Source organism: Elephantulus edwardii, unplaced genomic scaffold (genome assembly GCF_000299155.1).
Source record: "Elephantulus edwardii isolate Elephantulus edwardi_28Jun2011 unplaced genomic scaffold, EleEdw1.0 scaffold00366, whole genome shotgun sequence".
Classification (NCBI taxonomy): domain Eukaryota; kingdom Metazoa; phylum Chordata; class Mammalia; order Macroscelidea; family Macroscelididae; genus Elephantulus; species Elephantulus edwardii.
Window position 1 is genome coordinate 524 of NW_006400116.1, and position 13,250 is coordinate 13,773.

Consider the following 13,250-nt stretch of genomic DNA (forward strand, 5'->3'; position numbering starts at 1 on the left):
GGCTTGTGTAGGTTGTGACATAGCTTTGTTTCTTATGTGACTTTGTTGTGGTAGAGTATTTCATGCCTGTGGCAATTATATGAACTTGATCTTAAGTCACTGCTTCAAAAGAAGGTGGGGAAGTTACCCTTCTAGTTTCAGTTCAGGGCCTGTGAAAGACGCTTCATCTGTTTTTAACTGTTGCAGTCCAAGGCTTTCTGGACTAAAGGCAGTTAGCTGACTGGATGTGAGGAGATGCAAGGTGGAGCTTAGAGGCAGGCAGAGCATAGAGGCAGGTGGAGCATGGAGGAGGGCACAGGCACTGGGCGGGCACATGTGCCAGGTGGTTGTGGTCACTGGGTGGATGTGAGTTCTGGAGGCACCTGGCACAAATGCAGTCACTCAATGATTGAGCACACGGGAACCTTGCTCAAATTCCAGCTCTCAGGCCTGCATCCCAACTTTGCTCCATTCCTGCTTTTTTTTTTTTCAATATTCTTTAACCATCTCAATGAGCATGCATCATTAAAATAAACTCAGTAAAAATAACAACTAGTATGAACTCTGAAGTTCACATCATTTATTCATCAGAGAGGTGAGGACAATGTCTACAGGAAGCAGGCACACCATTCCTTCAGACACCTGGCACTCTCCTGGGCCTCACACTCTGTAGCACCACAAGAACAAATGATCCACTTCTGAAACTCAGCCTCATTCTTGCGTAACAGAAGGAATTGTCCCAGTAGGATGTAGGCCTGGAGAGGGAGAGGGATAAGTGAGAAGAAAGCATGTTGTTGTCAGAACTGACCCATAGCTGTCCCTACAGCAGGTTTGCAGAGGCAGTTAATCGCATGGGAGGAGATTGCCCATTCTTCTACGGAGCAGCTGGTGGCCTCGAACCACATGCCTTCATGATTGCAGCATAGCATTTTTCCATTACGCCACCAGAGTAATAAAAATTATTATAAAACTGTCTCAAATGAGTGCTTCTTCACTGAAATACCAGAAGACAACTAAAAACGCAGTGGAGGAAATATAGATGAATTCTGAGAATGCAGAAAATTAATTAAAATTCTCATGAATTAGAATTCCCAGAGCCAAGAATGGATGTTCATACCTCCCAGTTGCTTCTTGAGAATAATCTGCTTTCAGAAAAATTACAGCTAAAGAGACTGTGGCACAGTTTCAATCTGTATTATAGGGTACTAGTCACCTGTGACTCGACAGTACTTAACAACATCAACAGAGAGAGAGAAAGAGAGAGAGAGAGAGAGAGAGAGAGAGAGAGAGAGAGAGAGAGAGAGAGAGAGATCAGCTGGCCCAGTGTTGAGAAAACGATGTGGCCAAGACCAAGGTGGGTGACTTTTAATCTGCGGCTCTCAGGCCATTCTTTCATTGTTTTTGTTCAGACATTCCTCTAGGACGTATAGCCCTGGTGTATAAGTTGCCATCCCGTGGTCACTTGTGATTGCTGTGAGGCTGAACACTGTGACACAGATGTGTCAAATGCATTAATGGTTGGCTACCCAGTGCAGACAGAGAGTGGGGTGGAGCTCCCCGATTAAAACAAGCATGGAAGGAGAAGTGGCATCCATTTCCATAATAGCTTGCCTCCGGAAACCCTATGAACCTGGAGAGAGGATGAAAGGCACCCATGCATCGAGGACTCTCCTTCATAGGGTCGCTATGAGTCGCCTGCTACTCAACAGCACTTAACGACAACAACATAGACTCACTGTGAATCAGAATCAGCTCACAGTGATGAGATTAATTTAGGGGCTGTTGAGCTTAGAATGAACTAGAACCTGTCCTCAAACTTCAATGAGCAAGTGAATCACAGGTTCCAATTCAGTGGCCTGAGGTAGCAATCTGCACTTAAGCCAGGGGTCACTCATTGCCATTACCAACTCATAGCTGACCCTCCAGCAGGTTTTCAGAGACTATAAATGGCTTGAGAGGAGATTGCCCATCTTCCTCCCACAGAGTTGATGGTGGTTTCCAAACGGCCTTGTGTTAGCAGCATAACTCCCTCCAGAATGCAATGCCAGGGCTCCCTCAAGATGAATAGGCTTCTGTGTCGCTAACAAGCTCACAGGGTTCTGCTGGTCTGGGGCATAGATACTCCCATCAGGCCTCTGATCTAGTCTCTCTCTCTTTAAAATGTGTATATACACACAGACACATACACAGAAAAAAAAACCCTGGAAGTCCTCTTCAAGCCATTTCCCCCACTAATTTCTCAAACACAGAGATTCTGAACCTTGGCATTCTGGTTTAGACATTTCTCAGAGATATGCCACTAATCTGTGCATCTTAGATGTTGAACAGCATCCTTACTCTACCGGTTAAATTCTGATAACACCCCTCTCACCCCAGTGACAATTATAACCACCTACAGACATTGTCAAATATCACTGCTGTGGGCAAAGTCTTCCTTTAGAAAACCATTGTGTGAGGGGCAGCTGAGGAAGGACAGGCTGTCACTGATTATGTCCAAGGCAGCCATGTGAGCTCAGGAATGCACCTTATCTTAGGAACCTGGGCCTCACCTTTTTTCTATCTCCAAAAGCCATATAATGTGACCTGCCTTGCCTTGTACCATAAAAGAAACTAAGTGAGCTGAACACGAAAGCAATAGAAAGTTCTATAGCTTTTTGTTACGGAAGATGAAGCCTTGCTAGGTGAATAATGAAGGTATAAAATAAACTAAACCTTGCTTATCTTTCCTTCTTGGAAAGTGTGGAATTAAAAATGAATGTACAATAAAACATAACATGACTATACTTCTTTGGTATTCCATGTTATTGTGAGCTACTATCACGTCATTCACTTATTCACAATGATTCCATGAACAACAGAATAAATACCATCTGGCCCTATGCTATCCTCACAATCATTTGCAGAGCAGACTACTATGGTCTCTCTAGGGGTTGATTTCCAGAAGCAGATAGCGAAGCTTTTCCTCATAGTACATCCTCATCTGGCAGGTCTGACAAATATTTTCAGACAACTCACACTTATTCCCACCTTACAGAGTTGATGATTATACACTGACCATGCAATCTACGTCTTCCACATGGAAGAAGGAGCCCAATCCTCATGATACTTCACAATTTCATTTATTTACTACATTCTACACCTCTGAAAATTCACTGGAGGGTCATCTATGGGTTGATTTTGACTCAAAGGTAAACAACTCATGTGCAATTCAGTGGCATTGTTTACGTTCATTGATTAGATTCTCACCCTCATTTTGTGTTGTTCATTTCTCATTAATGTAAGCTCACTGCTCCCCTGAGGTTCTTATTTAATCTTTAGAGTTACCATAATAAATTTTATTCTATATGTTGTTGTAATTGTTATATGCCATCTAGTCAACTACAACTCATAACAGCTCTATGAACAATGACTCTGAATCTTGCCCTATCCTGAGCCAACCTCACCATCTCCTGACATACCTGATCCCGTTACCACAGTCACTGTGTCAATCCATCTCATTTAGCGTCTTTCTCGCTTGCATTTCTTTCTCTCCAACCATGATGTCCTTCTGTAAAATGTCCCTCCTGGCAACATACCCAAAGTATGTTTTCCAAGCTTCAAAATTCTTGCCTCCAAGAAGCAGCTTGGTTTCACCCTCTCCATGACAAAAGCTGTTTGTTCTTTTGGCAGTCCATGATATGTTCAATTCTCTTCTCCAGCACCACCACTCAAAGACATTGATTCTTCTCTCATTCTTATTCATTGTCCAGCTTTCAGATGCACAGCAAGCAATTGAGTAGAGCATGGCCTGAGTCAGGAACACCTTAGTCTCTAGACTGATATCATTGCTCTTTAGCATTCTGGAGAAGTTGGTTTTTTATTTTTAAATAAATTTTTTATTTTATACTGATTTACATACAAAGTTCATTTACATTGTTTTTCACACCGGATCTTTCCCATTTCTTTAACCCACCCCTCCTTTCATCCATCAAATTGTGTGACCCTATGATTAAGACCCCTGTCACCACCCATCCTCACTCTTCTGCTCCCCCTCCTTGGATCCTCACAGATGTTTTATAATAATGGTCTTATTCTACAATAATGGTCTTATACAGTATTTGTTCTCATAGGTCTGAGTTAGTTCACTTAGCACAATGTTCTCTGAAGAACTTCTTGACAGCAGGTTTTTCCCAATATAACTCATCTTCTGATTTCTTTACTGCTGGTGTCAAAAGTGTTGATTGTGGATCTGAACAAGATTAAATTGTTAACAACTCCAATCTTTTCTCCATCTGCAAATTGGACTGTGGTAAGGATCTTTGTTTTTTTGATGTTGAGATGCAATCCATATTGAAGGCTGCAATACCTGACCTTCCGAAACAAATACTTTAAGTCTTCCTCAGTTTTGGCAAGCAAGATTTTATCATCTGCATATTGCTATTTGTTGATGAGTCCAATCCAGATGCCACATTTTTCTTCAAAACATCCCGCTTGTTTAACATATATATATATATATATACACACACACATATATACACACACATATATATACACACACACATATATATACACACACACATATATACACACATACACACATATATACACACATACACACACACACAGAGATATGTAAATAGATATAGAGATAGAGATAGAGATATAGAGATATAGAGATATAGAGATATAGAGATATAGATATATAGATAGTGAACGTATGGAGAAAGGATATATCCCTGGCACACTCCTTTTTTTAAATTTTGACAATATTCACTTCAGACTTCTTGGTCTAGGTATAGGTTTCACAAGAGCAAAGTCAAGTGTTCTGAGATTCTCATTCTTCTCAATGTAAGTCACAATTTGTTGTGATCCATACACTGAAATGGCTTTGTACGTACATCCTTCTGGTGCTCTCTGCTTTCAGCCAAGATCCATTTGACATTAGCAATGATAACCCTCCGTGCCATGGCCTCTTCTAAGTCTTGCTTGTATTTCTGGCAGTTTATCTAAATAGAGCACAATGCTCAAGGCAGATACTCTTCAGTTAAGCTGAAAGATTGGTTTTAAAAATTATCTCATGGTATATTACAGTTTTCTAATTGCTGGTCATCATAAATTTTCATTTATATCTTACAATTTTATCAAAATATCCTTGATACGGAGTTCAAATCAAGATAGAAAGGGAATGCCAAGACCATTTGTCCATAAACAGGACAAGTACCTGCTGGTGGACCCTGGGGCAGAGTCATGGTAAAAGGCCATCTGCTGGAGTTGGTTTAAGATCACTCACTTGGAATGATAAGAACCAGTATTCATGCCTCCAGTGTTGGGTTCTTTCCAGGAAAACTTGATGATGTGTTTACTTTTAGTTACATAAAACAAAGTAAATATTATTCTTTTTTTTAATTTAGGTTGTTTATTTTTCATTTCAATGAACATCTACAGAAATTTTGGGATTCCATTCATTCATTGTTGCACCCTTCTCCCCGCACAAACCCCTCCCCCCTCCCCCCAAGGGAAAATTAAAAAAAACAACTTCATTTCAATCTGAACGCATCATAAAACATACCCAACCATCGGAGCCTTTGGGGTTTTATATTAGTCATGGGACAATTGTTGATGACGATACAAAAGACAAATCAAAATGTCATGGAGTTTTGTGGATTTTTTTCTCATTTTTTCCCAATTATCTTTTTTAAAACAAAATGTAGTTGCTTGAAATTATCTCTTTTTTATTGATATGCCCACATTTTTTAGTAATGGATTTTACTGAAATATTCTTTTTTTTTCTATAATTATATTTTATTAATTTTCATAAACATTTACAGAGATTTTGGGTTTCCATTCATTCATTGTTGCACTATTCTCTCTACCCTCCTCCCAGTTTGTTCTTGTCCAAATGCCACAGTGCTTGTCTGATTAATCTTCTTTGTCAGTGTGTCCTTTGCCATTCCCTATCACTCCTCCCTGAGAGAGACTTCACCCTGAGTCATAAGGAAAAGGGGGTGGCGTATTCTCTTAGCTACTTCCTGCTGAAAAGGGACGCTGTGGGTTTCAGGGTGAAGGAAATATTCTTAAACATTATTAAAATGAGCATTGTAAAAGCTGACTTTAAAAAAATGTGACAAGGATGATAACGGAATTAATATCTGCCCAAGGACGATTCCTAGCAGGTGAAAGTCAGATCCACTTTTTTAAACAACCAATTCTGATATTAGCCATTTAAACCACTGCACTCTCTACATTTCCATTAGGTTCTATAATCAGCTCCAAAACTCACACAGTGCTCACAGATCATACTTAAAGTGATTCATCAAAGGAGTAACAACAGACATTACTTGGGATCAGAATTAACAAAATGACATGGAACCAGTGTAGAAAGTAGCATATGATCAAGGACCAATGATAATAAAGGAAGAAGTTCAAGCTTCTCTAAGGTCCCAAGATTTGATAAAATGTCAACTATCATATTTCGACTAATAGATGCAGCCCTGGACATGCGCACCATATCCAGGATATGGTGCAGCCCTGCATGTGCCAAGGAATTCGGAAGACAACTACCTGGCCAATTAATTGGAAGAGACCCATAATTATTCCCATTCCTAAGAAAGGTGATCTGATATAGAAGTTATAGAACAATATCATTAGTATCACATGCAAACAAAAATTTTGCTAAAGATTATTCAAAACCAGCTGGACTCTCTTCCATTACAGTGGAAGAAAGGCCAAAGGCATCATGACTCCTCTGCCACTGGCCCTCTGTGTGCCTGTCACCACTGACTCTGCCACAGGCCCCCTTCCAGGCCTCTTGCTGCTGCCTCTCCCTAAGGTCACTTCTAGATGTCTTGCTGTCTAGTGTCTCAGCCTTTAGTCTATGTCACAACTCTCTTGGGAGGTTCCTTGCCTTCTCTCTCTCCCTCTGCTTCTGCCTTCTCTTGCTTTTTCTCATGTCCGTTTCTTTCTTCCTTGTATGTCTGTGTGCCAACCTCTGTGGGTTTGGCTGCATATAAAAGCAAACTCTTAGTTAATTTCATGGTGTGATCTTTCCACTAAAGTAATGAAATAACCAATCACTTCTCAGTAGGCCACAGATACATCCTCTGAGCAGATTATTGTGTGCCATTGAGTTGAAACCAACTCATAGCTCAGATTCAGGATTTTCAGAGGTTGTAAACCACATCCTTTTCTTTAGGAGTATCTGGTGGATTAGAACCATGTGACTTTGAGATGGCAGCGCAACTCCTTACCATGAGGTTACCAGAGTTAATGGCACTCTAGTGACATGCTGTGCACTGCTTCTTACATCCAAATTCCCTTCTACCCAGTCCTACTCTGCAGGGGAGTCACTCAGAGCCAGAGATGTTAAGTTTCATGTTTTTCTGTCTCATTCCTGGACACCCAGTCATGTGCGTTCTTTTGGGAAGGGGGCACTTTCATCTACTTTGGAAATCATGCCACTATTACCAGTTGGCCCCAGCCATCAGAGTCCTTATGTCTCTTCTGGGATCAGCAGCAGGGATGCCAGTGATGATGTGGCACAAGAGATCAGCAGGCTTTCTAGGAATGTAACAAGAGTAAGGGCCATCTCATGGCTTCTGGAGCCAAGTTGCAGCCTAATACTTACTCCTTGGCTTTCTCTCTGCTTGCTCCTGCCAGCCTTGGCTATCTCCCTCCTCCTTTTCACATTCCCCCTGCCAACTTCATGCTGAACCCAAGGGAGGTCTGACTGCAGACTCTGACCCATGGCCTGATGATGCCTGCTGGTACATGCCTTTGGAGTGGCCCGAGCCAGTGCTTTCTACACCAATGAGATGAGAAATTGTCATTTCTCTTCAGATCAAAGCAGGGAATGTGACATAGAAACACGATACCCTTAACCTATTGACCCACCACCCTGGACCATGGCCACGACAGGGTCAGGGATATGGGTCTTTCATGCAGCAGCCTTTGCCCCTAATAATGGGGCCACTTCCCAGATTCCAAGCAAAGACTAGGAAGTGGTCCCTAGAGGATGGATGGAGCCATCTTCCTGGTGGCCTTGACCACCTCCTTTCCAAATAGCAACTCTTTTTGTCAGCACCTGGGCCAGAATCAGAAGCATGTGACACTCAAAACCCCACAATTCCCTTTAAAGTTTTCCTATGGCCATTCTTGAAATTCCTAATCATACTTAGAGAAAAGAACCTCATACTTTTATTTTGTTGTGGGCCCCATAAACTATGCAGTCTATCCTGCACTAAGTCCTGGAATCATACAAAAGTTCCTCAAGCTTCTGACATGGCCCCTACGCCAAAATTCCCAACTCCCTTACACCTCTGGTAAACACCCTCCACACCACAGAGTCTCACCACATGAGTCTGACAAATGAAGACACAGCTCCCTTCATTCTCCATCCAGACACTGGCTTTAACTTTCAGGTCCACTGGTGGCCAGGGGCAACCTTGCATATCCCTCTTCCAGTTGTTTCTGATTTGAACCTCCATGTCTTCAACATAAATGCCCACTTCTAATAAATGCAAGCCTCATTCTGCTTTTTCCTCCCTGTCTATCTGAAATATGTTGTTATTATTGTTATTTGGAGGTATAGGGTTTTGGTTTTATTTTTCCACTCCATACCTCTATGTGACAGAGTAGAATAACTGTCCCATAGGGTTTCCCTTGTTGTAATCTTTAGCAGGACAGACCGCCAGACCTTCTTTCTACCCTTACAATCTCTGAGTAGGTTTGAACCACCAGCCTTATTGTTAGCAACTAAATTCAAAAGCATTGCATCATCAGGGTTTTTTTCTTGTTTGCTGTTGTTGTTGTTGCTAGGTGCCATATACTTGGCTCCAACCCTTGGCAAGTCTATGTAAAACAGAAAGAAACTCTGCCTGATTCACCCTCATCATCTCTGCTGGGCTTAAGCCTCTTTTCAGTGCCTGAGCCAGTTCATCTCGTTGAGGGTCTTTCCCACTCATCTGCTTTATTAAGCATGATGTTTTGCTACAGGGACTTGCACCTCTGAATAACATGCCCAAAGTCTCTACATCATAATTCCTAAGGAGAATTCTGGTTGCACTTTTCCTGAGAGTAGTGTGTTACTTTGGACTGCAAGGTCAGTGGTTTGAATCTCCTAGCGTGTGTTACTTTAGACTGCAAGGTCAGTGGTTTGAATCTCCTAGCGTGTGTTACTTTGGACTGCAAGGTCAGTGGTTTGAATCTCCTAGCTGCACGATGGGAGAAAGATGAGCAGTCTCCTTCCATAAGGATTTATAGCCTTGGAATCTGATGGAAGGTCATTACCATGAGTCATAATCAGTTTGGTGTGAAGTTCACCATTGGCAGGTTTGAATTTTGTGGGAAGTCGATATTCTTCATCAACATCACAATTCTTTGTCCAACTTTCATGCATATGAGGTTATTGAAAAGACCATGGCTTGAATTGGGCACAATAGTTCTCAGAGTGACATCTTTCCTTGGTTGCAGGTCTGCCTTACAAGTTGTTTGATTTCCAGACTGCTCCTTCCATAGATACTGACTGTGTACCTAAGCAAAATTAAATTCTTGACAATGTCAGTCTTTTCTCTATTTATCTTTAAATAGTTTACTAGTTAAGAGACGAATTGGATGAATTGCATTGGGAAAGTCAGCTGTCAGGGACCTCTCCAGAGTACTGAAGAGCAATGATGTCAGGCTGGAGACTAAGGTGCACCTGACTGGGCTATAGTTTTCACAATTGTGTACTATGCATGAGAGACCTGGATAGTGACTAGGGATGATAGAAAGATAATTGATGCCTTTGAGCTGTGGTGCTGGAGAAGAGTGTTGAATATACCATGGACTGCTAGGAGAACAAACAGGGTTGTCTTGAAGAGGGGGAAGCCGAGCTGCTCCTTGGAGGCAAGGATTCTGAAGCTTTGTCTGACATACTTTGGGCATGGTGTAAGGAGGGACCAGTCCTTGGAGAGGGATATCATGTTTGGGAGAGTGGAGGAACAGCAAGGACAGGAAGACCCTCAATGAAATGGATCAATTCAGTGATTGGGGTAGTGGGAGTAGGTGTGTCGGAGACAGTGAGGTTGGCATTAGATAGAGCGAAGTTTAGGGCTCTTGTCGCAAGCAAGTCAATGGCACATAACAAGAACAGTCAATATACAAAGATTTTTGTTTTATATTGAGGCATGATCTATACAAAGACTCTAGTCTTTAAGCTTCACCAGTAAGTGTTTCAAGTCTTCATTTTTGGCAAGCAAAATTGTGTCATCTGCATATTGTAGGTGCTAATGAGTCTTCCTGCAATCCTGATGCTTCACATAGGCAAGTTTCCAGGATTAGTTGCTCAGCATACAGACTAAATACATATGGTGAAAGGGTCCAGCCCTGACCCACACCTCTCCTGAAATAATGTTGCATTACCTTGTGTTTGAGCTACTGTGTCTTTATGTACATGTTCTGCATGAGCAGTTAAGTGTTCTGGAGTTCTCATCCTTTGCAGTGTTATTCATAATTTGTTATGATTGACAACTCTGAATGTTACTGCTTAGTCAACAAAACATAAGTAAACATCTTTCAGATATTCTCTGCTTTCAGTCACTGTCAATCTGCTATCAACAATGATATCCCTCATTTCACATCCTCTCCTGAAACCACCTTGAATTTTTGGCAGTTCCTTGTTGATATGAAGCCACAAATGTTTTTAAATAGTCTTCAGTAAGATTTTACTTCTATGTGATATTAATGATTTAACAATTCCTATATATTATTCTCCCAGGTTTTCTCCACCCAGGGCTGCTATGGCCTGGTTGCCTGAGAGAGCAGGGTGCTGTTTGCGCAGTTGTTGTGGCAGTTTTTGGACATGAAGGACTACACTGCCTCCAGGACCAGGCAAGCCAGGCTTGGCCTAGGGTTTAAGGCAGCAGGGGCTTCAGGCTCAAAAGGGGAAGAGGGGAGAGAAGGTGGCCATGTTCTCCCAGGTTTGCTCCACCCAGGGCTGTTACGACCTGGTTTTGTGTGTGCGGGTGTTGTGGCATTTAACAACAATAATATCAACACAGAGAGAGAGATCAGCTGGCCCAGTGGACAGAAAGCAATGCTACCAAGCCAAAGGTGGGTGACTTTTAATCCACGGCCCTCGGGTCTGTCTTTCATTGTTTTTGTTCAGACATTCCTTTAGGTCGTATAGCCCTGGTGTACAAGTTGCCGTACAGCGGTAACTTGTGGTTGCTGTGAGACTGAACACTGTGACACTGATGTGTCAAATGTGTTAATGGTTAGCTACCCAATGTGGACAGAGAGTGGGATGGAGCTCCCCAATTGAACAAGCGTGGAAGGAGGAGTGGAATCCACTTCCATAAGAGCTTGCCTCAGAAACCCTATGAACCTGGAGAGAGGATGAAAAGCATCGAGGACTCTCCTTCATAGGGTCGCTATGAGTCACCTGCAACTTGATGGCACTTAACAACAACAACAACAACATATATTGTTGAATCATCTCTCTTTGAAATGAGTACAAACATGGTTCTATTCCAGTAGTTGGCCCCATGGCTGCCTTCCAGATTCTTAGATATAGACAAACATATCCAAAGTTGAAGTAATTTAAACATCTCCCAAAACTTTATTTTCCAATGCTTTCAGAGCATCGTGGACACCTTCTTTCAGTACCATTGGTTCTTGATCACATGATTTCCCCTGAATTTGTTAAGTAGTAAGCAGTTGTTTTTTACAGTGACTGTATATTCCTTCTATCTTCTTTTGATGCCTCCCGTGTCAATAATTATGTTTTCTATAAAAGCCTTCACTAATACAACTCAAGGTTTACTTTGTCTTTAGTTCTTTCAGCTTGAGAAATGCTATATGAGTTTCCCCTTGATTTTATAATTCCAGGTCTTGCATATTTCATAACACTTCCTCTTTTCTATCTCCCTTTTTGAAATCTTCTGTTCAGCTCCCTTGTCATCATTTCTTCCATCTTCTTTAACTTTTCTGCATTCTAGAGAATATTTCAGAGTTCCTTCTGACATCTATTTTGGTGGGCAGTTTTCTGGTATAGCATTTCCTGGGACATATTGGCCTAGTGGCAAGAAGCTGCACTGTAATCCTAAAGGCACGCAGTTCCAAGGCATGAGCAACTGTGCAGGAGAAGGATGGGCAACCTACTCCCATCTCTGAAAACCTCCTGGAGGGTCAGTTATGGGCGGATCCAACTCTATGATACATAACAACAACAACTCTTTATCTTTTGAATTCCATCAATCCCTGGGGTCTTATTTTTTTCCAGTGCAACTTGAACTTCTTCCTTAATTACTATTGGGTCTTATTCATATGGTACATCTTGAAATATTTCAGTGTCATCTAATTCTTTTTAGTACAATGACTCTATGTGTTCCTCTCTTCTTTTTTTAAATAGAATTATCTTTTTTTAAAATAAAATTTCTATTTCATACTGGTTTACTTATAAAGTTTGTATATATTGTTTTTCACACTCAATCTTTTCCATTTTTGTCCCCACTCCTCAAATGGTGCAACTCTATGATTAACTACCTACCTCCCCCTGCCTAGTCTCACCCCTCTGCTCTTACCCTCCCCCTTTTGGAGCCTCATTCACATTCTAAAATCATGGTCTTGTACAATATTTGTCCTTACTGGACTGAGTTAGTTCACTTAGCGCAATGCTCTCCAGTCCCTCCAAAGTTAGGTATTGACTTACAAAATCATGGCTCCTACATGCTTTGTAATATTCCATCATGTGAACATAACATAATTTCTCAGTTCATTCGATTATGGTAGGACATCTGGGCTGTTACCAAATTTTTGCAATAGTGAATAATGCTGTTATGAACACTGGTGTACAAGTCCCTATTTGTGCCTCAGTTCTCATTTTCTCAAGGTATATTCCAAGCAATGGAATAGCTGGGTCATATGGAATTTCCATCTTCAGCTTTCTGAGGAAACACCAAACTGCCTTCCCGAGTGGTTGTATTGTTTTACAATCCCATCAACAATGTCTAGGCATTCCTATCTTGCCTCTTCCTCTCCAACATTTATTACTTGCTGTCCTGTTAAACTTTACCACTGCTACTGAAGTCGGATGGTATCTCACAGTGATTTTGATTTGCATCTCCCTTACTACCAGTGATTTTGAGCATTTCTTTATGTGTCTGTTGGCCATCTGAATATCTTCCTCTGTGAAAAGTCTTTCCATGCCTTTTTCCCATTTCGTAATTAGGTTATGAGTCTTAATCTTGTGAAGGCCCTGTAGGATCCTGTAAACTTTGGATATGTGACTCTTGTCTGAAATGGTATTGCCAAAT

At 41.4% G+C, this 13,250-nt stretch overlaps 1 protein-coding gene across 1 annotated transcript in view; it reads right to left on the reverse strand.

The window, feature by feature from the left end:
* Positions 1 to 587: 587 nt before the first annotated feature.
* LOC102871349 (barrier-to-autointegration factor-like protein-like) overlaps positions 588 to 13,250 on the reverse strand; it is a 30,276-nt gene continuing 17,613 nt past the window's right edge. The window contains exon 2 of the mRNA XM_006902079.1: positions 588 to 734. Coding sequence (XP_006902141.1) covers positions 588 to 734 — 147 coding nt within the window. The remainder of the gene's footprint in view (positions 735 to 13,250) is intronic.